Raw genomic sequence first — 26,432 nt, 5'->3', positions numbered from 1 at the left:
TAAGACCTTTATCCCTTCCTTTTTTTTTTTTTTAATATTTATTTATTTATGATAGTCACAGAGAGAGAGAGAGAGAGAGGCAAAGACCTAGGCAGAGGGGAAGCAGGCTCCATGCACCGGGGGCCCGACGTGGGATTCGATCCCGGGTCTCCAGGATCGCGCCCCGGGCCAAAGGCAGGCGCCAAACTGCTGCGCCACCCAGGGATCCCCCTTCCTTTTTTTTTAAAAAAAGATTTTATTTATTTATTCATGATAGACATACATAGAGAGAGAGAGAGAGAGAGAGAGAGAGAGAGAGAGAGGCAAGCAGAGACACAAGCAGAGGAAGAAGAAGAAGCAGGCTCCATGCCGGGAGCCTGACGTGGGACTCGATCCCAGGACTCCAGGATCATGCCCTGGGCCAAAGGCAGGCGCTAAACTGCTGAGCCACCAGGGATCCCACTTCATCCCTTCCTTGTTGCTGTCATCTACTTATGACATTATCCATTCCCTCTCATTCATCAAAGACCTTGCTCAATAGTATAATTCATCTCCACTACAACTCCTAAAATTATCCTAGCCAACCTCCATACCAATATAGATGAGGGTTTGCAGGTTATGATGCACTAGGCAAGTCATTATGAAGTCAATATAATGGATCATATTCAGCATATATTTAAAAATGAGACAATAAAATACATTGGAACAGACTACCCATGGTTAGGACACAAACTATTTTGAGAAACTTATTTCAGATTAATGTGTATAAGTCCATGTGTGCTACATCTTGATACTTTCCATTATGAGTCACAGTAAAAATATGGCAAAAATAAAGGTGATGCTTTGGCCATCCCAGCCACTGAGCAATGGTTGTCAACATCACTATCTTAGCACCTAACACTCCTTTATTTATTTTTTGGCAAAAATAAAGGTGATGCTTTGGCCATCCCAGCCACTGAGCAATGGTTGTCAACATCACTATCTTAGCACCTAACACTCCTGACCCCCTCCTTGAAGGTCTATTTTCTCAAAATGTCAAGAACTACTCCTGTCTGGCTCCCTCCAGCTCCCTGAATTCTAGTTTCCTTCACTTTCTCCTCTTGCTTTGCTTACCAACAGTAAATGTTTTTCTCTTTTCTTCATATAACCCCTTTAAGATGATAGTCTATACTAATGATTCCAATTATTAGTCATTCACAAAGCAACAACTTCCAATCTCCTGAACTTCAAGCTCTAATATTCTATTCCCTAATAGACATTTCCGTAAGAAACACAAACATGGCCAAAAGTGAATTCGTGATCTTCTCAAATACCTGTATTGAATTTTTGACTCTCTTGACACTTTGAGTGCAAAGTGACAACAGAATAAAGTGATCACTTTATTGTGGTAAAAACCAAATTATATAAACTTTACCATCTTGATCATTTTTAAGTATACAGTGCAGTAGCATTAACTATATCACATTGTTGTGCTATACATCTCTGAAACTTTTACATCTTGAAAAAATTGAAACTCTGTAACCATTGAACAACAATTCCCTTTTCCCCCTTTCCCTACTTCTTAGCAACCATCATTCTACTGTTTTCAAGAGTTTGACTTCTTTGGGTATCTCACATAAGTGGAATCATGCAGTATTTGTCCTTTTGTAACTAGATTATTTCACTTAGCAAAAATATCTTCAAAGTTCACCCAATTAGTGCACGACAGGATTTCTACCCCCCAACCCTCAGTAAGCTTTACACTCAATGTGGGGCTTGAACTCACAACCTGGAGAGCAAGAGTCACATGCCCAACTGAATGAGCTAGCCAGGCACCCCAGGATTTCCTTCTTTTTTAAAGCTGAGTAATATATACACAAATATCCACCAAATCTTTATCCATTCATCATCTGGCTGCTGACACTAATGCTGTAATGAACATGGATTTGCAAAAATCTCTTCAAGATCATGTTTTCGATGCTTTTGTATACTCAGAAATGGGATTGCTGCAATATCTGGTACTTTATTTTTATTTTTTTTAAGATCCTCCATTTTCTCTATAACCTATATCATTTCATATTCCCGCTAACAATGCACAAAGGTTCCAGTTTCTCAACATCCTCACCAATACTTACTTTCTGGTTTTTCTTTTTTGGTAGTGGCCTTCCTAAACTGGTGTGAAGTGATATATCATGTGGTTTTCATCTGTATTTCCCTGATGACTCAAGTACTTTTTCATATACTTACTGGCCATTTGTATATGGTCTTTGGAGAATGGGAAAAATTCTTTGCCCATTTTTTAATGCAATTATTTGTTTTTGTGTTGTTGAATTACAGGAGTGCTTTACATATTCTAGGTAATTATCACTTATTAGATAAATGGTTTGAATATTTTCTCCTATTCTGTCAGCTGCCCTTTCCATAATTGTTTCCTTGCTGTGTAGAAATTTTTAAGTTTAACGTAGTCGCATTTATCTATTTTTGCTTTTGCTGCCTATGCTTTTCATGTCAGGTCCAAGAAAATATTTGTCGATTTCAATATAATGAAGCCTTCCCCCTAAATTTTCTACCATTAGCTTTACAGTGTCAAGCGTTGCTTTTTGTAAAGGAGAATTTTAATCCTCTCATTAAATTCTGCAAACTTTTAAGGAACAAAAGGCCCAAATCAATTTCAACATTTCACTTGATTTATAAAATACAGAAGAACCAAAGTCAATTAACACAAAACATACCAGTTTATAACAATAAATAATAAAACAACTAAAGCAATGAAAAATAAAAACATGAGATAAGGGATCTATAGTACATCTTCAAATGTTACAACTACTTACTTCAATTTGGCCAGTCTGTCCCTGGTCTGATTAATTTCTTTTGATTTACTATGAAGCCAGTCTTCAAGCTGTTTTTTGTTGGGAAAATATCCTAACAATGAAGTTAATTCATCACTGTGTCGAGATTTTATTTTTCTAATTTGTTCATCTTTGTCAGCCTACAGAAAAAAAAAAATTTTAAATAAAGTCCAAGATTTTGCACATTGTATCAAGAACAAAAATAAATTTTAATTTACAAATCTGAGATCAAGAGTTACATCCTCTACCGACTAAGCCAGCTAGGTGGCTCAGAACAAAATAAATTTTAGACTGATTAAAATTCTAGGCTTAAAAAATAAAACAATAGAATGCAAGAAGAAAATAAAAAAACGTCTTGAAGTTTCACAGTGGGAATTGCCTTTCTGTGCCATAAGAGAAAAGAGTCTGACAATATATAAAAATTAAAATTTCTGTATGATATATAATAAAAATTAATAGCAATGGGCATGTGTATATACACTTCTGTATTATTAATTTTTGTAATCAGAAAACAGTTCTGCTCTGAAGTCTTTTTTATAGAGTATTAAGCTCACTTAACTCCTAAAATACATTGCCAGCACCACCTAAACACTTCACAGTGCATCTATTATGAATGTAAATTATTTTAAATACCAGAAAGTATAATTAGAACAAAAAGAAAGTCATACTTTGTCTTTGGTCAGCATTTCCATCTGGGTGCGTGTTGTTGTATGATGGTTTAACTGTTCCATCTCCTGGTCCAATTTACGCAGGGTCCTATCTAGGTCTGCTTTCTCATTTTGAAGGCTTATTACTTCTGTTTTTAGAACTTCTACATTGCTGTTTTTCTCAGCCTTGCTTAGCTCACGTTCCTTATTAATAATTCAAACACACAAGTTTATATGTTTTGTGTTAAAATAAAGACAAAATGTATTAGAAATCAACTATTCATCAGAATTACCAAAATATTACTGTTTACCTTTATCCAAGAAGAGAAAAAGCATAAGAAATAAGATTTTTAAAGAAATTCTTATAAAGTTATCTTACTAGGTTATAATGGTAGAAAATTAGTTAATAAATCTTGGAAGGACAAACAGGAGGGAAAAGTGAGAATTTAGTGTAAAACTGAGAAAAATATACCTACATATACAGTTTAGTGACCCTTTAGTTGGTAATTATTTATCAAGTACCCATGTAACTCATTACATTGCTTGGCATGTAGAAACCATAAAATAGTGTAATACGGTCTCTGACCAATGCTTTGCCATCACAAGGCAATATTGTGACAAACTGCTAAACTGACAAAAATGTATGGTAGATGGTACAGAGCAAATAGAAATGTTTACTTATATTATCAAGATGGGATCTGAGAGGGAGATTAGCCAAGCTTTAGGATGCCCACTTTGGTGGCAGAAATGTGAAGGAAGGGGACAGATTAGAAATGAGGAAGAGAAACTTGGAAATTCATGAAAAGAAGAGATGGTCTAAGAAAATTTCTACCACACACAAAGTGAGAACATGTCAAGAATCATATAAAATCTACAGTGTTTGGAACCTAGAGGGAAAATACTTTTTTTAACTTAGGTAAGTGTTTCTTAGCCAAGGTACTCATAACAATCACCTGGTTTTGTTGGGAACACATTTTTCTTTTTTCTATTTATTTGTTTATTTATTTATTTTTAAAGATTGTGTTCATTTATTCACGAGAGACACAGAGAGAGGCAGAGATATAGGTAGAGGGAGAAGCAGGTTCCCTGTGGGGAGTCTGATGTGGGACTCAATCCCAGGAGCCCAGGATCACGACCTGAGCCAAAGGCAGATGCTCAACCACTGAGCCACCCAGGCACCCCACGTTTTTTTTTCTTTTAAAGATTTTACTTATTACAGAGAGAGAGAGAGAGAGAGAGAGAGAACATGCATGAGCAAGGAAAGGGCCAGAGGGAGCAGCAGATTCCTCGCTGAGTGGGGAACCTGACATGGGACTCAATCCCAGGACCCTGGGATCCTGACCTGAGTTGAAGGCAGATGCTCAAGTAACTGAGTCACCTAGGCACCCCTGGAACACATATTTCTATTCCCCAATCTAGAGATTTTGATTAACAAGGTCTGAGGTAAGGTTTAAGCATAAGTCTTTTTTAAAAGCTTCGGAAGTGATTCTAATTTTCAATCCACCTAGTTCCAGAATCAAAGAGTTGGTATGATTAAATATTCAGATGTTTTCATTTTGTATGAGATTCATAGACAAGGTTGACATTTTTATTGAAATGCCATAATCTTAACGATTAGCAATAGGCAATATACCTCAGAATATAAGATTCTAAACATTTGATATCTTAAAATTAATAGATTACTCAAATAATATCTTACAGCTTTTGAGAGCTCCTGGTCCAGTTCAAGAATCCTGTCTGAAGATCCTTCCAACTGCTGTAATTCATACTTCACATTTCTCAGCTCATTCTGCTTCTTACTTAGGATTTCTGATTTTAGCTCAATTATTCTTCCCAGTCCAGTTTTCTTATCCCTTATCTCATCTATCTGTTCTTGTTTCAGAGTCTCTTTTTCTGCAAAGTCATTCTACATATGAGAAGAATGAGCATTAACAATTTTTTTCACTGAACAATTTATTAATAAAGTTTCTTAAATGCAAAATTAACACATGCACACTAAGGAAAATATAGCAAAGTAAAAAATATAATGACTATCAACCAGAGAGAATTATTAGTAACTACGAGCAAACTTTTTCTTTATAATCACCTTTAAAAAGAAAATTTGGAAGACAAATACTGTGTGATCTCACTTATATATGGAATTTAAAAACAAACCCAAAAAACAAAAAAACTCATAGAAAGATTAGATTTGTGGTCATCAGAGGCAAAAGGCGAGAGGAGAGAGAATTGAAGGACAGTGGTCAAAAGGTTCAAATTTCCAGTTATAAGATTAGTAGGTACTATGGATATAATGTATACCATGAGGACTACAGCTAACACTGCTGTATAATACATAGAAAAGTTGTTAAGGAAGTACATCCTAAGAGTCTCATCACAAGGTAAATATTCTTTTATTGTAACTACATGAGGAAATGGGTATTAGTTGAACCTATTGTGGTAATCATTTCACAATATATGTAAATCAGTCCATCATGACATATGCCTTAAGCATATAGAGTGGTATATTTTTTTAAATTTATTTTTTATTGGTGTTCAATTTGCCAACATATAGAATAACACCCAGTGCTCATTCCATCAAGTGCCCCCCTCAGTGCCCATCACCCAGTCACCCCCACGCCCCACCCACCTCCCTTTCTACCACCCCTTGTTCGTTCCCAGAGTTAGGAGTCTCTCATGTTCTGTCTCCCTTTCTGATATTTCTAGAGTTGTATATGTTAATTATTTCTCAGTAAAACTGGAAAAAGAGAAAAGAAATTTAACTTAAAATCAAATTTAAAATATAGCCTGTATTTTCTTCATATTTTTATCCTTAAAAAAACTGAGGACAAACATTATATGGTCTCATTCATTTGGGGAATATAAATAATAGTGAAAGGGAATAGAAGGGAAGGGAGAAGAAATGGGTAGGAAATACCAGTAAGGGAGACAGAACATGAAGACTCCTAACTCTGGGAAATGAACTAGGGGTGGTGGAAGGGGAGGAGGGCAGGGGGTGGGGGTGAATGGGTGACGGGCACTTGAGGGGGGCACTTGACGGGATGAGCACTGGGTGTTATTCTGTATGTTGGCAAACTGAACACCAATAAAAAATAAATTTATTATTAAAAAAAAAACTGAGGAAAGTTGCTTCCATAAAGTTTTGTTCTATCTCATATAGATTATATCCTAACACTAACCTGAAAATCTGACAAAACTCATTTTGTCAGAGGTCCACCCAAAAATTAAAACTATAATATCACTAGAGAATCTGACACAAACAAAAGAATATAGAAGCATTTACCATCAGTTGGCTGGCAATTTCTGCTTCCCTTTCTTGCCTCTCTCTCACAAGTTTGTGAAAATTTTTAATATGTCTTTCACTGAATGGTCCACGCTCAAAGCCGTCCAATTCTAGCTGTGTTGCCAAAGATTGAATTAATGAATCTCTAGCTCGGATGTGTTCTTGATGCCGATCTGCTTGTAGCTGTAGACGACCTTTAAAAAACACAACCATAATGATTCTATTTTCAACTGGTTTTTTTAAAAATGAAAAAACCTGGGGATCCCTGGGTGGCACAGTGGTTTGGTGCCTGCCTTTGGCCCAGGGCGCGATCCTGGAGACCCAGGATCGAGTCCCACATCAGGCTCCCGGTGCATGGAGCCTGCTTCTCCCTCTGCCTGTGTCTCTGCCTCTCTCTCTCTCTCTCTCTGTGACTATCATAAATAAATAAAAAAAATTAAAAAAATTTAAAAACCTGTACATTCATATGCAGCTATAAAAAAAAACAAAACACAATAGAATCTCTTATAGCCTTTACCCAGATCTCCTCATTGGTAAATGTGGTATTGTGACATAATAAGAAATACATATTTGGTCTTTGTCCCTGCCTCCTAACACAAAACAACCAAAACTCTTAGAATTTCTGAGTGATACAGGTGAAAAGAGCATCTTTTGTTATTCATTTTAAGTCCTTTTCAGCCATACTTGAGTTTATTCTAATGAGGTGACTCTTAAAAGGATGAGAGCTGGTTGTCAAAAGAACTATGTGATTATAGAGTAGGAATTTTCAGTATCCACCTTCTCAACTCTACAGAGCAGCTGAAGATTAATTCAATCACCAACGATTTATCCAACCATGCCTATATAATGGAACTTTCCCATAAAAACCCTGAACAACAGTGTTCAGAGAGCTTTCAGGGTGGTGAGAACACATCAAGGTACTGGTTCATGACTCCAGACAATTAGTCTCAAGAGCTGAATTCTGTCTGCTGAGAATTGGAGAATTAAATTACTTGGTATGGAAAAACCCACACATCTGGTGTCAGAATTGTTGTGAGCAGAAAAACAGGCTGCCGCCTCCGTTCCCGCGCAGGCCCCGGGGGCGCCGACGGCCCGGCCCAAAAAAAAGAAAAACAGTATTTCCTTTAGTAATATTTTGTAATACTATAGCATAATTTCACAGTCAGATATTGACACTGATACAATTCATCAGTTTTATTAGATTTCCCCAGTGTTACTTTTATCTGCTTGTGCATATTAAGTTCTATATGACAGTGAACATAATACAGTTCAAATACCACAATAAACTTTTGTAACCATAAGGTTTTATAACTGTAACCATACTTGTTACTTTTTTTTACCTTTTTTTTTTTTAATAAAAACTTTATTTGAGAGACAGAGAGAGAGAGAGAGAGCAAGCACAAACAGGGGGAGGGAGAGGGAGAGGGAGAAGCAGGCTGTCCACTGAGCAGGGAGTCCAATGTGGGGCTCAATTCCAGGACCCTGGAATCATGTCCTGAACCAAAGGCAGACGCTTAACTGACTGAGCCACTCTGGTACCCCTGTTTTTTTGCCCTTGTCCCTTTTATAACCATAACCATACTAAACCTCCTGCCCCTCCTCCTACTCAGTAACCCTGGCAATCACTTATCTGTCCTCTGCTTCTAAAATTTTGACATTTCAAAAAAGTTATATAAATGAAAACATACTGTAAAAGCCATCTTTTGAGATTGTCTTTTTTCACTCAGCATAATTTCCTGGAGATTCATCATTCATGCAGAAAATGCAAAGTTGGAAAAAAGACCAAGTTAACATTTTGTCCTACCCTGCTCAACAAGCAGTTCTGATTTTTCCTGATTGAGAAGCCTTGATTCTTTATTTAACTTTTCCAGTTCACGCTGACAGTCTACCAGTCTCCTTTCTTTCTCCCTTACTGTTCTCTGGTGATTGTGATATAAGTCATTTAGTTGCTCATCAGTCCCTTGAAAAACCTGTGTAGAGAACCAAAATAAAGAGCTTTATTGAATAAATAGAAGTTATCACTCTAAGGTACAAAATATGAAACAAAGCTTATTCAAAATCCTTTCTTTTAACACATACATGGAAGTCACACAAACATCAAGATTTGTATTTTTTCCGAAATATGAGTGGCAAATGGATTCAAATAAGGCTCATTATAATAATCTCAAAATTCTGAAGGAGAATAAAATTCTACCACCACAAACCTTTTCCATTTTCTGTTCCAGTTCACTATTATCTTTCTCCATTTGCTTCTTTCGGCTATCCAAGGCTTTAATTTCATTGTCAAGTCTCATTATTTTAGAGAGATTTTGTTCAATTTCTTTTAGACGATTCTGAAAATAAACCAATACTCTACATAAATTTCACTACAGTTTATAGTGGAAATGAATGAAAAGAATAAAGATGTCCTGGGCTAGATACTTAGTAAAAGTGATCTCTCTCATTTAATGCTAATAATGCTGTAAGTTATAGGAGGCACTGAGAAACTGAGGATCAGAGACATTAAATAATTTGCACAACTTCTCAGAGCTACTAAAAAAAAATCAGTAATTAAAACACCACTTCTAGCTCCAAAGCCCATGTCCTACCCTCAACACCTCCCACAAAAGTCATTCATTCACTGGGTAGAGTCACATTATGTAAAGTACCACATTATAAAAACTTAATCTTTAACAGGCTCATTTATTTAAAAAAAAAAACAAAACTACTGAGTGGGCGAGAAACTCATCATGAGTCACAAGTGCATTCTGAGGCTGAAGGCAAAATTTAGACAGAAAACTATATTTTGATTCAAAGTCTGCTCAAGCGCAGAGAATTCTGAGCAAGTGAAGTGTGACAGATGATCTCACTGGCCTGCTTCCAGGGACAGTTGGTTGCCTGATCTCCTAGGAATACTTAAAACCAGGCTCAGAGTGTTCTTTCCTTGGACTGACACTGAGGATACTCTTCTAATGTTTGCCTCTACAATTCCAAGGCTGACCAATTCCTCTTCTGAGAAGGGGTGCCTGGGTGGCTATGTCGGTTAAATGTCTGACTCAGTTTCAGCTCAGGTCATGATCTCCCAGTTGTGGGATCGAGCCCCAATCAGGCTCTGTGCTCAGTCTGCTTCAGATTCTCTCTCCCTTTCCTCCATACTCTTGTTCTTAGTCTCATTCATATAAAATAAATAATAAAATAATAAAATAAAATAAAAAATAAAAAATAAAATAATAAAATAAAATAAAATAAAATAAAATAAAATAAAATAAAATAAAATAAAATAAAATAAAATAAAATTCTGGGGAGGAAAAAAACCCTAATTTTAAAAACTGCCACACTAGTAGAGTGCTTTTATATCAACTTTAGCTTTCACTGGTGTACCTAAATACACCCTTAATTTCAATGTCATTTAATAAAGTTATAGTAATACCATATCTTGTGATTTGTATATTAACATGTAGCATGTAATCACCATAAAAACAGGAACTTTGTTTAGTAATGCATCCCCACACATGAAATTGGTGCTATGTTATTAGCTAAATCAAAGGAATAATTTTACCGATTATAATTCATAGCTATCATTGCATCAATGCCTACTATATTGAAGACATTGTTTAAGATGCTGCTATACATTCACTCTAACCCTTACGAGACTACTAGCTAAATAGGAGACCTGGAGGACTCAATGTGCATGAAGTCACATTCTTAATAATGTGAGGTAAGATTGGAGGCAGGGTGGTGTCGCTGCTAACACTATAGGCTCTGGGTACTGGAACAAGGTAAATCTCAACTTTATCTTGCACCATATAAAAAATTAACCTGAAATGGAGCATATACTTAAATGTAAGAATGCAAACTATAAAACAGAGAAGAAAATTTTTGTGATTTTGGGTCAGGCAAAGATTTCCAATTAGGAAACCAAACAAACTGTATGAGGAAAAAAGGATAAACTTGATTTCATCAAAATTAAAAACTGCTGCTCTTGGAAAAGCAGTTAATAAAATACAGTATTTGCAAAACACACACATGATAAGGGCCTATATCCACAATAAAAAGAAATCCCACAGCCAAATAAAAGACAAAAATCCCATTTGAAATAGGCAAATAGGGGATTCCTGGGTGGCTCAGCAGTTTAGTGCCTGCCTTTGGCTCAGGGCATGATCCTGGAGACCTGGGATCGAGTCCCACATCGGGCTCCCCGCATGGAGCCTGCTTCTCCCTCTGCCTGTGTCTCTGCCTCTCTCTCTCTATCGTAAATAAATAAATCTTAAAAAAAAAAAAGAAATAGGCAAATATCTGAATGATACTTAGCAAAGAAGATATGGCAAACACATAAAAAGACACTTAACATCTATAAGCATTAGAAAAAAAATAAATAAAAATTATGATAAAAAAAAAACATTTGCAGATACTACCATGCTATAATGGCTACAATAAAAAAGACTGAAAATACTAAATAGTGTGAAGGATGAAGAGCAACTTCACTCTTATATGTTGTTAGCAGGACTACAAAATGGTACAATCACTTTGAAAAGTAGTTTGGCAGCTCATAAGGTTAAACATACACTTACCATACAACCTAGCAACCTACCACTAGGAAGTTACCCAAGAAATTTGAAAAGATATCTTGAAAAGCCTGTATACCAAAGTTTATAGCAATTTTATTCCTAATAGCTAGAAGCTGGAGAGAGACTATTATCCATCAACTAAGGAATGAAAAAATTATAATATATCCACACAATTTATCCTCAACAGTAAAAATAAATTAACTACTCATACATGCAATACAGGTAAGTTAAAAAGATTTAAAAGATTATGCTAAAAACCAGAAACAAAATGCTATCTAATACATGATTCCATTTATATGACATTCTAGAAAAGGCAAAACTATGACTTAACAAATCAGTGGTTACCAAGAGCTGAGAGTAGAGGGAGGGGACGACAAACAAACTTCAGAGAACTTTTTTGGGATAATGTGAATGCTCTATATCTTAACTGTAGTGATGGTTATGCTACCGTATGCATTTGCCTAAACTATCAAATTACGTACTTTGCAAAAGGTGGATTTTACTATATGTGAATTGTTTTTCAATAAATCTGACTTAAAAAATATGGACTTAGTGAAGTCTGGACTCAAATTCTGGTTTCACACCATAGGAACATCTGTGCAATGTGAACATCTGTGCCTCAGTTTTCTTGCCTATAAAATCTCATAGGATTACTACAGGGCTTATTACACAGTGCATTTTAAAGCACTCTTATCCGTGACTAGCATATCATAGACACTCAACGAATGGGACCATTCATATCACTTGTGAAAAAAATTCTGTGTTCTGAAAAATGTCTTTTGAGCAGTTTAACAAAGAGACCAGACTGATTCTTAAAAGCCCTGGATATTAACACCTCAGCTATGGTACTACACTCAGAAACTTGTCAGCTTCTATTACTGTCTTTTGTTGGCATTAACCTTATCTGGGCTTGGATCTATTTTGACACCTCTAGTGACTTCATTCCTTAAATCCAGCCAGTCCACCATATCCTGAATATCATTTCTTTGAAATCTGTTTTTTTTTTCTCAATTTTCATTCCAGTGTAGTTCACATACAGTGTTATATGTATATGTGTTTCTGTTCAGTCCCTGCAGCACAAAACCCAGGTTCTATTCCCAGAGCACACCACCTGGTAAAAGAAGCCAGGACAAATACAAAGACAACACAAAATGTAGCAGTATTTAAAGCTTAGGTGTTAGTGTGAAATGAGACCATGAGCAAGTTCAGGTATCCAAGAACCATGAACTTATGTGTGGAAGAATACACAAACAGGCCAGAGGGTATTTTTTGAATTCAAAAACAAGTTTCCCAAGGCGTTTCCACTGAAGGCAAAGAAGGGCCAAGGTCAGGACAGATTGTGGTGGGATGAGAATAAAGCAGTATGACAGAATTCCTAAAGAAAGAGGGAATCTATAAAAAATGAGAAGCATGAATGCAGTATTGAAATGAAGCGGGCTTCTAGAGGACTCCTGGGAAGGTGATCGGACTCAAACTTTATGTTTAGTTCCACGAAGGAAAGAAACCTTGTACGTTAGAGCTAAAACCAAACCAAACAAAAACTTTGAAATCAACCACTTAATAAATATTTTCTGAACCACCTGCTATGTGCCAGACACTGGGATAGGCTATGAGGACTCAGAGAATAAAAATTAAACCCAGGGAGAACTAATCAAAACTAAACACAAATAAAGAAACAATATATATATATGTAAGTGATGAATCACTAAATTCTACTCCTGAAAGCAACATTACAGTATATGCTAATTAACTAGAATTTGAATAAAAACTTGAAAAAAAAAAAAGAAACAATACCTCACTATTTGTTACAGCCTTAGTTAGAATCCTGGCACCACTCAGCAAATGCCAGTTGTTATCTGTTTGCCATATCTTGATATTCATTCCTTTACAATGTTGTTTCTACCAAATGGATTTTCTTGATACTGTTTAAGAAAAGTTTGTTTTTCACTGCCTCTCCATCTCTAATTACCCACTTATTCATAGTCAACAAAATCATATCCCCAATTCATTCCTCTCTGGCCAACTCAGACAGAAATTCTCTTTCTTATTCCTTAGAGGTCTTACACCTGTCTCTCTCTGCTGTATGTGTGCCTTTCTAACCAGGCTGCTCCTAAAGAAGGTAAAATGTGTTCCAGTATCTTGGGAATTGCCACACAATATCTATACACGGTAATCAGATAGCTCATTCTAAAATATCATTCTTACTTTCATACTTTCATTTTTCACTTATCATTCATACTTTATCATTCTTTTGTCTATTAAACTAAATTCTAAACCCAATGGTTCTCCATAATCTGACTGCAATTCCCTCTCACTCATTTTACCCTGGTTTACTTAACCCAGGCTCTTCCTCACATGATCCTGTTTAATAAACTGTATGTGTGAATACAGACATATAAAAATGTAGATGTAAATACATTTATACTGTATATATACATAAAAAGAAAAACTGCAGGTAGCCTGTATCTGGAAGGTCAGAAATGAGGAGTAGGAAGATTATCTCTTACTTTTCAACTCATATTTTTTCCATAATTTTTTTCACTGTGAGCATATTAGTTTTAAAAGAAAAAAAATACAAACATACATAAAATGCCTTCTACTCAAGTCAGTTTGATTTTTCCCCATTTTTTAAGGAAGAGTTCAGCCATCCCTCCTCCTTTGAAGGCTTTGTGACCAATTTCTATTCAAGACCATCCCCCTCTTTTCTAACAGCTTTATTGAGATAGAATTCACATATCATTAAATTCACCTGTTTAAAGTGTACTGATTTTCAATTCTTGTTAGTATATTCATAGAATCGTGCAACCATTACCATAACCGAATCTTAGGATGTTTCAACTTCCAAAAGAGAAACTGTGTCAATTAGCAATCACTGTTCATTCCATTCTACCGTCTACCCAATGCAATCATTAATGTATTTTCTGTCTCTATAGTTTGCCTATTTTGGACGTTTCAAATAAATGTAATCACATGACATACAGTCTTGTGTAATTGGCTTCTTTCAATTAGTGTGTTTTTGAGGTTCTTGCCTGTTGCAGCATGTATCAGAACTTCATTCCTTTTTATGGCTGAATAATATTTCAATGTAAGGTTATGCCACATTTTATTTAGCTAACGGTTTCCATTTTTTGGCTATTATGAATAATGCTGCTATGAACATCCCTATACAAGTTTTTTTTGTAGATAAATTTTTTTAAGTTCTCTTGGGTGTAAGATTCTCAGGAGCAAAAATGCTGGATCAGGGATCCCTGGGTGGCGCAGCGGTTTGGCGCCTGCCTTTGGCCCAGGGCGTGATCCTGGAGACTCGGGATCGAATCCCACATCGGGCTCCCGGTGCATGGAGCCTGCTTCTCCCTCTGCCTGTGTCTCTGCCTCTGTCTCTCTCTCTGTGTGACTATCATAAATAAATAAAAAATTTTTTAAAAAATGCTGGATCATATGTTAACTCTATGTTTAACATTTCAAGGAATTGCTTAACTGTTTTCCAATGAGAATGCACTATTTTACATTCCCACCACCATATATGAGGGTTCCAATTTCTCCCTATCCTTATCAACACTATTGTATGTCTTTTTGATTTACAGCTATTCCAGTGGGTGTGAAGTAGTATCTTACTGTGGCTTTGGTTTGTATGTTTGTGATGAATAATGGTGTCAAATTTCATGTGTTTTTGGACAGATATATACCTTCTTTAGAAAAATATCTATTTAGATCCTTTGTACATTTTCAAATTGTTATTTTTTTTTATTACTGAGTTATGAAGAGTTTCTTACATATTCCGGGAAAAAGTCCCTTTTTAGATAGATGACTGGCAATTATTTTTTCCCATTTTGTGTCTTTTTGCTTTCCTGATGATATAGTTTGCAGAGCAAGTTTTTTTTTTTTTATTTTGAGGAAGTCCTATTTATCCATTTTTCTTTTCTTACTTGTGCTACAGCCACCACACCTTTTGGCTCCTAAAGAATCTATATTTTAAACTATATTATTTGCATAGCTCTTTAAATTACTCCTCTGTGATCCTAACTATCTTCTTAAAAAGTATCCTTGTTTCTCCAAATAGATTTTAAGTTCTTTAAAAGCAAGGTCCAAAGTTTTGGCCTCTTCATCCCCAAGAGCAACTGCACAGTGCTATGCAAAAAACAATATTCACTAAATAATGCAATAATGTCAATGGATACTGAGAATCAAAATCAAAGCTTTTCTAGTTTACAATCCAAAAATCTGTATCAGGCAGTTGGAGGATGGCAATGAAATAGAGGAGGACCCTAGGCTCACCTCATCCCACAAATACAAGTAGATAACTATTAAATCATCTTACGTACCCCAGAAGTCTATCTGAAGACTGGCAGAACAAACTCCACAGCTAAAGGTAGAGAAAAGGTCACACTGAAGAAGGTAGGAAGTGTAGAGATGTGGTTTGGGAGAAAAGGGATTATGAGCCCTGGGTGAGGAGGGAGCTGCAGTTGCAGAGAAGAGTGAGGAAACAGACTAACATACAGGGTAGCACACGGGGAAAATGGATCCCCAGAGCGATCGGCTTAGAAAGCGAAGAGGGCCTGAATTTTTTGAGTTCTTGCAAGCAGCCTGGAGTTTCAAAGTGTTTGACTCTAGGAAAGCTCAGAGAGCCATGAGGCTGCTCTTGGAGAAAATGCTGGACAAACAGCCAGTAGTCATATACCGTGGAAAGAGCAATCTAAAGAACACCTGGGGCACACAGTGGGGAGGTTAGTTGTTCATCTCAGAACATGTCCTAAAGAGGCAATGTTCATTCAGGGATTGGTCCAGAAACAAAGGAATTGGCATTTCCCTACCCAGCCCTCAGGGCCATCTGTAGGAACCAGCAGAGCCCTGACACTCAATACCTAACTTATACCAAGCTACACACAGCCTCCACACTCTAGTGGAACCTCCGGTCCTTGTCACACTCATCTCAGTCCCAATGTAGCAGGTCTCCTCCCCCAAAACACTGGCCCAAATCTCTGCCAACACCCCATCTCCCAACTTGGGAGTTTTGCAAAGCTTCAGTTCTAGTGGCAGTGGTGACAGATCTCATTTCACAAGCAGATCAGAGTACACCTAGTTAAAACATGCCACAATCAGGCCAGGGACCCACCATTGCCCACAATAGGCAAAGACAGCCTCTGCAGATGACTGACTGGCTTGAAGGATAAAGCAGCCAGGACACAAAAGGAGATCACATGAAGCATACATAGGAGATGCTCCCAGAAGGGTCAGGCCCCATAGAACAGGGGACACTATATGGCAGGGCACTACAGGACCTCTTCTTCATAAAGCCATTACTCTCAGAAATAGGAAACATAGCTGACTTTCCTGACACACAGAAACAGGCAGAGAGATAGACAAAAATGAGAAGACAGAGATATTTCTCCCACATGAAGCATACATAGGAGATGCTCCCAGAAGGGTCAGGCCCCATAGAACAGGGGACACTATATGGCAGGGCACTACAGGACCTCTTCTTCATAAAGCCATTACTCTCAGAAATAGGAAACATAGCTGACTTTCCTGACACACAGAAACAGGCAGAGAGATAGACAAAAATGAGAAGACAGAGATATTTCTCCCAAATCTAAGAAGAGGACAAGGCCACAGCTAAGGATCTAAGTGAAACAGATAAAAATAATATGCCTCTTGGGAGAATTTAAATAAATGATCATAAGGATATGCACTGGACTTGAGAAAAGAAGAAAAGACAATAGTGAGACCATTAACGCAGAGTTAATGAATAACATAAGCAAATATAAAGAGCTCAATAAATGAAATGAGAGGGGCACCTGAATGGCTCAGTAGTTGACATCTGCCTTCAGCCCAGGGCGTGATCCTGGAGTCCCAGCATTGAGTCCCACATTGGGCTCCCTGCATGGAGCCTGCTTCTCCCTCTGCCTATGTCTGTGCCTCTCTTTGTGTGTCTCTCATGAATAAATAAATAAAATCTTTAAAAAAATAAATAAATGAAATGAGAAACACATTGATGGAATGAATAGCAGGCTGGAAGAAACAGAGGAAAGATATAGTAACCTAGAAGAGAGGTTAATGGAAAGTCACCCAACTGAACAAAATGGAGAAAAAAGAATTATGCAAAATGAGAACAGGCTTTGGGAACTCAGTGATGCCACCAAATATAATAATAGTTGTATTATAAGAATCTTAGAAGAAGAGAGAGAAAATGCGGCAGATAATTTATATGAAGAAATAATAGCTGAAAACTTCCTTAATTTGAGGAAGGAAATAGATATCCAGATTCAGGAGGCACAGAGACCCCAAACAAAATCAGTAAAAGCAGATTCACATCATAGTATATACTGTAATTAAAAAGGCAAAATATTTGAAGCATCAAGATGAAAAGAAGACACTTATATACAAAGGTAACCCCTTAAGGGTATCTATCATCTGACTTCTGAGCAGAAACTTTCCAAGCCAGAAAGGAGTGGCATGATATATTTAAAGAGCTGAATGGGAAAAGTCTATAGCCAAGAATACTCTATCCAGAAAGGCTATCATTTAGAATAGGAGATCAAAAATTTCCCTGACAAGTAAAAACTAAAGGAGTTCATGATCACTAACTCAGCCCACTGCAATAAATATTAAAGGGGGACTCTGTGTGTGGAAAGGAGCCCAAAATGACAATATGAAGATAGGAAACACAAACCAAGAAAAATGACTGTTTCTGTAAAAAAACCACTCAAGAAATCCACAAAATAAAAACTGTAAAGTATTATGTCATATACCTAAAATGTAGGGAGGAAAAAAGTAAATGGGTTTAAACTTAAATGACCATCAACTTAACATAGGCTACTATATGTAGAAGAGATTATATACAAATCTAATGGTAACCTAACGGTAACAAATCAAAAACCACTAATAAATATGCAAAGAATAATGAGAAAGAAATCGACATATATCACTAAAGAAAGCCAGTAAATATGAAAGAGATAAAGACAGAAAGTATCAGAGAAAATCTTCAGAAACAACCATAAGACAATAAAATGGCAATAAATACATATTTATCAATAATTACCTTGAATGTAAATGGACTAAATGTTCCAATCAAAGACAAAGGGTTACAGGATGGAGATAAAAAAAAAAAAAAAAAAAAAAAAAAGACCTATACCAGAGCCTCGTTTTATTTCATTTTTTGAAAGATTTTATTTATTTATTTGAGAGCGAACAAGCAGTGGTGAGGGGCAGAATGAGAGAAAAGGAGAAGCAGACTGTTGGGCAGGAAGCCCGATGAGGTCTCAATTCCAGGACCCAGTGAGCATAATCTGAGCCAAAGGCAGATGCTCAACCAACTGAGCCACCCAGGCGTCACCAGAGGCTCATTTTAGGCCCAAAGGCAGGGGCTGCCTGGGTGGCTCAGTGGCTGAGCAACTGCCTTTGGCTCAGGGCATGATCTCCTTCTGGGGATCAACTCCTATACTGGGCCCCCTATAGGGAACCTGCTTCTCTCTCTGTCTGTGTCTGTCTCTCTCTGTCTTTCATGAATAAATACAATCTAAAAAAAAAAAAAAAGAATTAGACCTAGAGGCAGTTGCAGGGATCCCTGGGTAGCTCAGCGATTTAACGCCTGCCTTGGCCCAGGGCATGATCCTGGAGACCCGTGATCAAGTCCCATGTCGGGCTCCCTGCGTGGAGCCTGCCTCTCCCTCTATCTGTGTCTCTGCCTCTTTCTCTCTCTTCTCTCTCTCTCCCTCTCTCTGTGTGTGTGTGTGTCTATCATGAATGAATAAATAAAATCTTTAAAAAAAATAAATAAAGGCAGTTGCAGATTGAAAGTGAGGGGATAGAGAAACACTGATCACACAATTGAATGTTAAAAGGAAACTGGGGTAGCTGTACTTATATTGGACAAAATAGGCTTTAAGACAAACACTATAACAAGAGAAAAAGATACTATATAATAATCAAAGGGACAATCCAACAAGAAGATACAAAAATTGTGAACATTTATGCACCCAACATAGGAGCACCCAAATACATACAATAGTTAATAACAAACATAAAGGAACTAATTGATAGTAATACAATAATAGGAGACAAACACCCCACTTACATCAATGGACAGATCATCTAAAGAGAAAATCAACCAGGAAACAAGGTCTTTGAATGGCACACTGGAACAGATAGACTGAATAGACATATTCAGAATATTTCATCCTAATACACGAGAATACACAATCTTTTTCAAGTGTACATGAAACATTCTCCAGGACAAATCATATATTAGGCCCCAAGACAGGTCTCAACAACTTCAAAAAGATCAGACATCCCATGCATTTTTTCTGACCCCAAAGCTATGACACCAGACATCAACCACAAGAAAAAATGTGAAAAGAACACAAGTACATGGAGGTTAGATAACATGCTAAGCAACGAATGGGTCACCAGGAAATAGAAGAAAGTACAGGGAAGGGTGCATGGCTGGCTTGGTGGGAGGAACATGCTACTCCTGATCTCAGGGTTGTAAGCTGTGCTCACTTCGGCAGCACATATACTAAAATCAGGGTTGTAAGTTTAAGTTCCATGCTGGGTGAAGAGATTCCTAAAAAAATAAATTAAAAAAGTAAAAAAAAAAAAAAAAAAGTACATGGAAACAAATGAAAATGAAACACAACAGTCCAGAATCTTTGGGACATAGCAGAAGTCATTCTAACAGGGAATTTTATAGTAATACAGACCTACTTAAAGAAGAAAAATCTCAAATAAACAACCTAATCCTACACGTTAAGGAGCTAGAAAAAGAAGAGCAATCAAAACCCAAAACCAGCAAAAGGAAGGAAATAATAAAGATTAGAGCAGAAATAAATGATATAGAAATGGAAAAAAGACAAAGCAGGGGCACCTGGGTGGCTCAGTTTGTTAAGCATCCAACTCTTGGTTTTGGCTCAGGTCATGATCTCAGTGTTGTGAGAACAAGTCCGGTGTCGGGCTCCATGCTCAGCAGGGAGCCTCCCTCTCCCCCGCCCCCGTCCCCCCTCACCTTTCTCTCTAATAAATAAATAAATCCTGAAAACGAAACAAAATAGATCAATAAACCCAGGAGCTGGTTCTTTCAAAATACCAACAAAACTGATAAGGTCCTAGCCAGACCCACCAATCCACTAGTCAATAAATAAATAAATAGGGGATCCCTGGGTGGCGCAGCGGTTTAGCGCCTGCCTTTGGCCCAGGGCGTGATCCTGGAGACCCGGGATCGAGTCCCACGTCGGGCTCCCGGTGCATGGAGCCTGCTTCTCCCTCTGCCTGTGTCTCTGCCTCTCTCTCTCTCTCTCTCTCTCTGTGACTATCATAAAAAATAAATAAATAAATAAATAAATAAATAAATAAATAAAGCACAAAGAGAGTGCTCAAATAAAATCACAAATAAAGGAAGAAAAGTAACAACCAACACCACAGAAATACAAACAATTTTAAGAGAATATTATAAAAAACTATATGCCAACAAACTGGACAACCTAGAATAAATGGATACATTCTTAGGGACATATAACCTATCAAAACTGAATGAGGAAAAAATAGAAAATTTGAACAGACTAATAACCAGCAAGCAAGTTAAAGAAGTAATCAAAAAACTCCCAACAAAACAAAACTCCAGGACCACATGACTTCACGGGTAAATTCTAGCAAACGTGTAAGGAAACATTAGTATCTATTCTTCACAAACTATTCCAAAAAATACAGAAGGAAGAAAAGCTTCCAAATTCATTCTGAAGCCAGTGTTACCCTGATACCAAAACCAGATAAAGACAGCATAAAAAAAAAGAGAGAGCGAACTACAGGCCATTATCTCTGATGAACACAGATGCAAAAATCCTCAACAAAATATGAGCAAACCGAATCCAACAATACATTAAAAAAATCGTTCACCACAATCAAGTAGTATTTATTCCTGGGTTGCAAGACTGGTTCACTATTCATAAAATCAATCAATATGATACATCACATCAATAAGAGAAAGGAGAAGAACTATGTGATCATTGCAGCAGATGCAGAACAAACATATGACAAAGTGTAACATCCATTCATGATAAAAACCCTCAAAAAAGTGGTTTAGAGGGAACATACTTCAACATAATAAAGACCATCTAGGAAAAACCCACAGCTAACATCATCCTCAATGGGGAAAGACTGAGAACCGGAATTTCCCCAAGGTCAGGAACAAAACCACTTTTATTCAACATAGTACTAGAAGTCCTAGCCACAGCAATCAGACAACAAAAAGAGACAAAAGGCAACCAAATTGGTAAGGAAGAAGTAAAACTTTCACTATTTGTAGGTGACATGATACTACATGCTATTAATGCATAGTATACTAAACCATGTATGTATAGTATACATACACTAAACTGTATATATGTATAGTACATGTGAACTCTATATATCATACATTCTAAATATGTATATATACACACACACCTGTATATATAGACATGTAACTGGAAAGACCACCAAAAAACTGCTAGAACTGATAAATTCAGTAAAGTTGAAGGACACAGGATCAATTGTGTTTCTGCACACCAATAATGGAACAGCAGAAAACGAAATTTAGAAAACAATCCCATTTACAATTGCATCAAAAACAGTAAGACACCTAGGAGTAAAGCTAACCAAAGAAATGACAGGCTCGTACTTTGAAAACCATAGGATCCTGATGAAAGAAACTGAAAATGACATAAAGTGGGAAGACATTCCATGCTCATGGATTGGAAGAACAAATAGTGTTGAAATGTCTATACTACCAAAAGCAATCTACAGATTTAATGCTATCAAAATACCAACAGCATTTTTCACAGAACTAGAATAAACAATTCAAAAATTTGTAAGGAACCACAAAAGACCCTGAATAGCCACAGCAATCTTGAAAAAGAAAGCAAAACTGGAAACATCCAATTCTAGATTTCAAGTTATAGTACAAAGCTGTAGTGATCAAAACAGTATGGTATTGGCATACAAAGAGACACATCAATCAATAGAGCAGAAAATCCAGAAATAAACCCACAATAATATGGCCAATTAATTTTCAAAAAAGCAGGAAAGAATATCCAAGGGAAAAAAAGACTGTTCAACAAATGTCAGGAAAAATGGTCAGCTACATGTAAAAGAATGGACTACTTTCTTACACCATACACAAAAATAAAACAAATTAAAGACCTAAATGTGAGACCTCAAACCATAAAAATCCTAGGAGAGTGTAAGAAATAATTCCTCTGACATAGGCCATAGCAACTTTTTTGACAGGTCCCCTCAGGGAAGGGAAGCAAAAGCAAAAATAGACTATTGGGACTACATCGAAATAAAAATCTTCTGCACGGTGAAGGAAGCCATCAAAGTAATGTTAACTTACAGAATGGAAGAAGATATCTGCAAATCACATATCTGATAAAAGGGTGAGTATCCAAAACATACGACGAGCTGATACAACTCAACACCCAAAAAACAAATAATCCACTTAAAAAATGGACATAAGACATGAACAGACGTTAGACGTTTCTCCAAAGAAGACATCCAGACACATGAAAAGATGCTCAACATCACTGCTCATCAGGGAAATGCAAATCAAAACTACAATGAGATATCATCTCATGTCTCCCAAGGTGCTGCTGAGGATGCAGAGAAAAAGGAACTCTTGTACACTACTGGTAGGAATGCAAACTGGTGCAGCCACTCTGGAAAACAGTATGGAGGTTCCTCAAAAAATTAAAAACAGAACTACCCTAAGATCTAGCAACTGTACTACTGGGCATTACCCAAAGAACACAGGAACACTAATTCAAAGGGAGACATGCACCCCTATGTTTGTAGCAGCATTATTTACAACAACCAAAATATGGAAGCAGCCCAAGTGTCCATCAACCGATGAATGGTTAAAGATGTGATGTATAAAACAGTGGAATATTAAATAGCCAAAAAAACTGATGAAATCTTGCTATTTGCAACAATATGGATGGAACTAGAAAGTATAATGCCAAGTGAAATAAATTAGAGAAAGACTGATTTGATTTCACTCATGTGGAGTTTAAGAAACAAAACAAATGAGCAAAAGCAAAAAAAAAAAAAAAGGAAAAAGACAAACCTCTAGAAACAAACTCTTAACTATAAAGAATTAATGGTTATCAGAGTGTACATGGGTGAGAGGATGGGTGAAATAGATGATGGGGATTAAGGAATATTTTTGTCATGATGAGAACCAGATGATTACAATAAAAACCTTTTAAAATAGACAAATAAAAAATCTTTAAAAATCTATACCAGTATTTGGAGACAAGTTTAAAAAGCCAGATCAGTAACCTTTAAATGATTTTTAAAAAAATCTTGTAGTTCTTGTACCTGTAGTAGTTCTTGTACCTGTAGCCCTAAGCACCATATACCATGTATATCCTTCACACACAGGAAACACTCAATAAATGTTTAGGAAATCAGCATTTTTATTTATGGTCTTTATAGCCTTTCTTATAAACCACAGAAGTTTAGAAAGCTGAACTCATATGCAAATATTATCAACATGTTATGCATCAATTCCAAATTCTGTACAATGTTAAGAACATCTTGAAAATTACAAAAATTCCCTGGAAAGATGTGTCAATTAAAAAAAAATCTCCTTAAGAATATAGAAATGTGGAAGGGGAGGTGGGTGGGGGGATGGGGTGACTGGGTGATAAGCACTGGGTGATATGCTACATGGTGGCAAACTGAACTCCAATAAAAAAAAAATATATAAAAATGTGTAAAGTGGGGTTATTATTCAATTACTAAACATCTACATTAGTAACTTAGTATGATGGTACCAATCCTTCTACTCTCAAATCCAAGCTCTTTGGGCAATTCTAACACTAACCATCTATTACACACCTAAGATATTAACCATAACTTTATATAGTGTCTGATAATTTTTTCAAGAAATATATATATTAAAATTTATATAAAGTGCTTTAGGGGTGCTACCACGATAAAAGGTTACTTTCTTTCTTTCTTTTTTTTTTTTACTTTCTTATTATATAAGAAATCAAATTACCTTCAATGGATCAAGTTCGTTCTCATAGGATTTGACAATTTCCTTTGATGATGTTAACTGGGCTTCCTTACTAGTAATCTGATCACGTATCTCACAAGCTTTTTCCTTATTTTGCTTCAAATATTTTAATTCTGTTTGACATTCTTTTACTTTCTGACCTTGTGTCTGACGTACCTGCCGAAGTGTTTCCAAGGCTTTAATGTACCTTTGGAGATATTAAATAAAAATCAAACTTCTGTACAAGGCAATTACAGTAGATTCAAATGATGGAATATTACACAGTTGTTAAGATAACATTTACAGAGTTATTAGTAACTTACAAAATGCTTATGATATAATGGTAAATGAAAAAGTTATATAAAAATTATTAGCCAGATCAAGAGAGATGTGCAGAAAGTAAACAGAAAGGAAATAGGCCCACTGGTTACTACTGGATGACAGATAATAACTGATGACATTTTACTTTTAAAACTTTTTCTCTTTTAAAAAAAGAAGCATCCAAATTATATCATTGCTCAATATTTTAATGGGTTATAAAGTCTCATTAAAGGTTACAAACCTTGTTGCTGAAAAAATCTCATCAAATTTTTGCTTCAGGGCCTTTCCCTCACTTAAAGGCCAATTAGAGTCTTCTTGGTGACAAAAAATGACATTATTTAGCACAGACTTGGAAACACCAAGAGAACTTATCATCTCTCGGTCAATTTCTGCACACTTAGAGCTGAGACTGACCTTCTCACCATGCCTACAGAAAACAAAAATTGAGAATTTATGTAAAATAAAAGAACCCCTCCATTTGTACTTATTTAACTGTTTAATCAATCCTTTATGCTGTACTTGTTTTAAAAAAAAAAAAGAAGAAGAAAAAAATAAAAGTCCCCTCATTCATCCCATTACAATAGGTTCCTCAGGGTAAAAAGTTTAACTCTTAAATGATCAGCAGTTCCATTATGAAAAGGAGGTAAAACAGGGCAGGACAGGAAAAGATGCCAGAAATTGATTTTTTACATGTCTGTACTTTTAAATATGATAATTTAAAATATTTATAGATGGTAAACAGAGAAAACTACCTTACATCTCCAGAACTTGAAAATAAGAGAAATAAGAGGCTTAAAAGAATAAAACAAAACATGATGGTCCATAGTAGACAGGCAATGGTGCCAATAAAAACATGTGAAGACTATGTTGTTTAGATAAGGACTGTTCAGTAACAGACACGCTGTGAAAAGAGAACAAACTTTAGTGATACTCACCTAAGCAAATCCAAGGAGGATTCTTAATCAGTAGACCTCAACTTCTAAGGTGACAGAGACAAATAAATCCAACAGAGAAGTGTCTTTAGGGTCTTTTATTTTTTTTCTTTAGGGTCTTTTAAAAGATGAGCTCCCTACATCATTATACCTAGGGCCAGGAGCTTCCATGCCCTTCAATTCCAAGAGATCTCTCAATACCTTTCATCAGAAGGACAAATTCAACATTTTCTTTCCTATCTTCTGTTCAGTATCTGTTAATAACTAGATTAGGAGGGCAGAAGCAGTGTCTGTGTTTATTGTCATTTATATATTCCAATATGCATTTTGAAAACACTACACCAAATACACTGAGAATGTTTTATTGGGGGATTGAATGACACAGATCAAGAGGTTATCTGGGTAGCCCAGTGGGTCAGCGGTTTAGCACCGCCTTTAGCCCAGGGCCTGATCCTGGAGACCCGATATCGAGTCCCACGTCGGGCTCCCTGCATGGAGCCTGCTTCTCCCTCTGCCTGCGTCTCTGCCTCTCTCTCTCTCTCCTCTCTGTGTATTCTCATGAATAAATGAATAAAATATTTTTAAAAAAGGAGATTATCACATTAGACCAGAGAAAGATGATGGTAGCTTGAAATCGAATGGACACTGCACAGATGGAAAGAAAGATTCAACAGACCTTTAGGTTAAATTCACAGGACCTGGTAATGAACTGAATATAGAGGGCAAAGAAGTGTCAAGATAGAGGTTATTGGTTTGTTGTCACTGTATGGATAGGGGTGCCATTGGCTATGATGAAGAGCACTGTAAGAATATCAGGCTGTGGGAGGTTTGTTAGAAGGCACCAAGGAGAAAGACTTGGTTTTTAACA

General features: G+C 36.5%; 1 protein-coding gene across 3 annotated transcripts in view; it reads right to left on the bottom strand.

Annotated features, from left to right (window-relative positions):
* The window catches only part of RAD50 (RAD50 double strand break repair protein), a 92,109-nt gene that overhangs the window by 45,889 nt on the left and 19,788 nt on the right, over nt 1-26,432 (bottom strand). For 2 of the 3 annotated variants that reach the window (XM_077911612.1, XM_077911611.1), the window contains exons 4-11: nt 24,874-25,059; nt 24,315-24,519; nt 8,939-9,067; nt 8,539-8,704; nt 6,735-6,928; nt 5,154-5,360; nt 3,476-3,658; nt 2,790-2,947 (exon numbers count right to left, since the gene is read on the bottom strand). In XM_077911612.1, coding sequence (XP_077767738.1) covers nt 2,790-2,947; nt 3,476-3,658; nt 5,154-5,360; nt 6,735-6,928; nt 8,539-8,704; nt 8,939-9,067; nt 24,315-24,519; nt 24,874-25,059 — 1,428 coding nt within the window. The remainder of the gene's footprint in view (nt 1-2,789; nt 2,948-3,475; nt 3,659-5,153; nt 5,361-6,734; nt 6,929-8,538; nt 8,705-8,938; nt 9,068-24,314; nt 24,520-24,873; nt 25,060-26,432) is intronic. The other variant, XM_077911613.1, reaches the window with a different exon arrangement.

The sequence above is a fragment of the Canis aureus genome, chromosome 10 (genome assembly GCF_053574225.1).
Source record: "Canis aureus isolate CA01 chromosome 10, VMU_Caureus_v.1.0, whole genome shotgun sequence".
Lineage (NCBI taxonomy): Eukaryota > Metazoa > Chordata > Mammalia > Carnivora > Canidae > Canis > Canis aureus.
The sequence above is the reverse complement of the archived record's forward strand: the minus strand, read 5'-3'. Positions and strand labels throughout refer to the sequence as shown.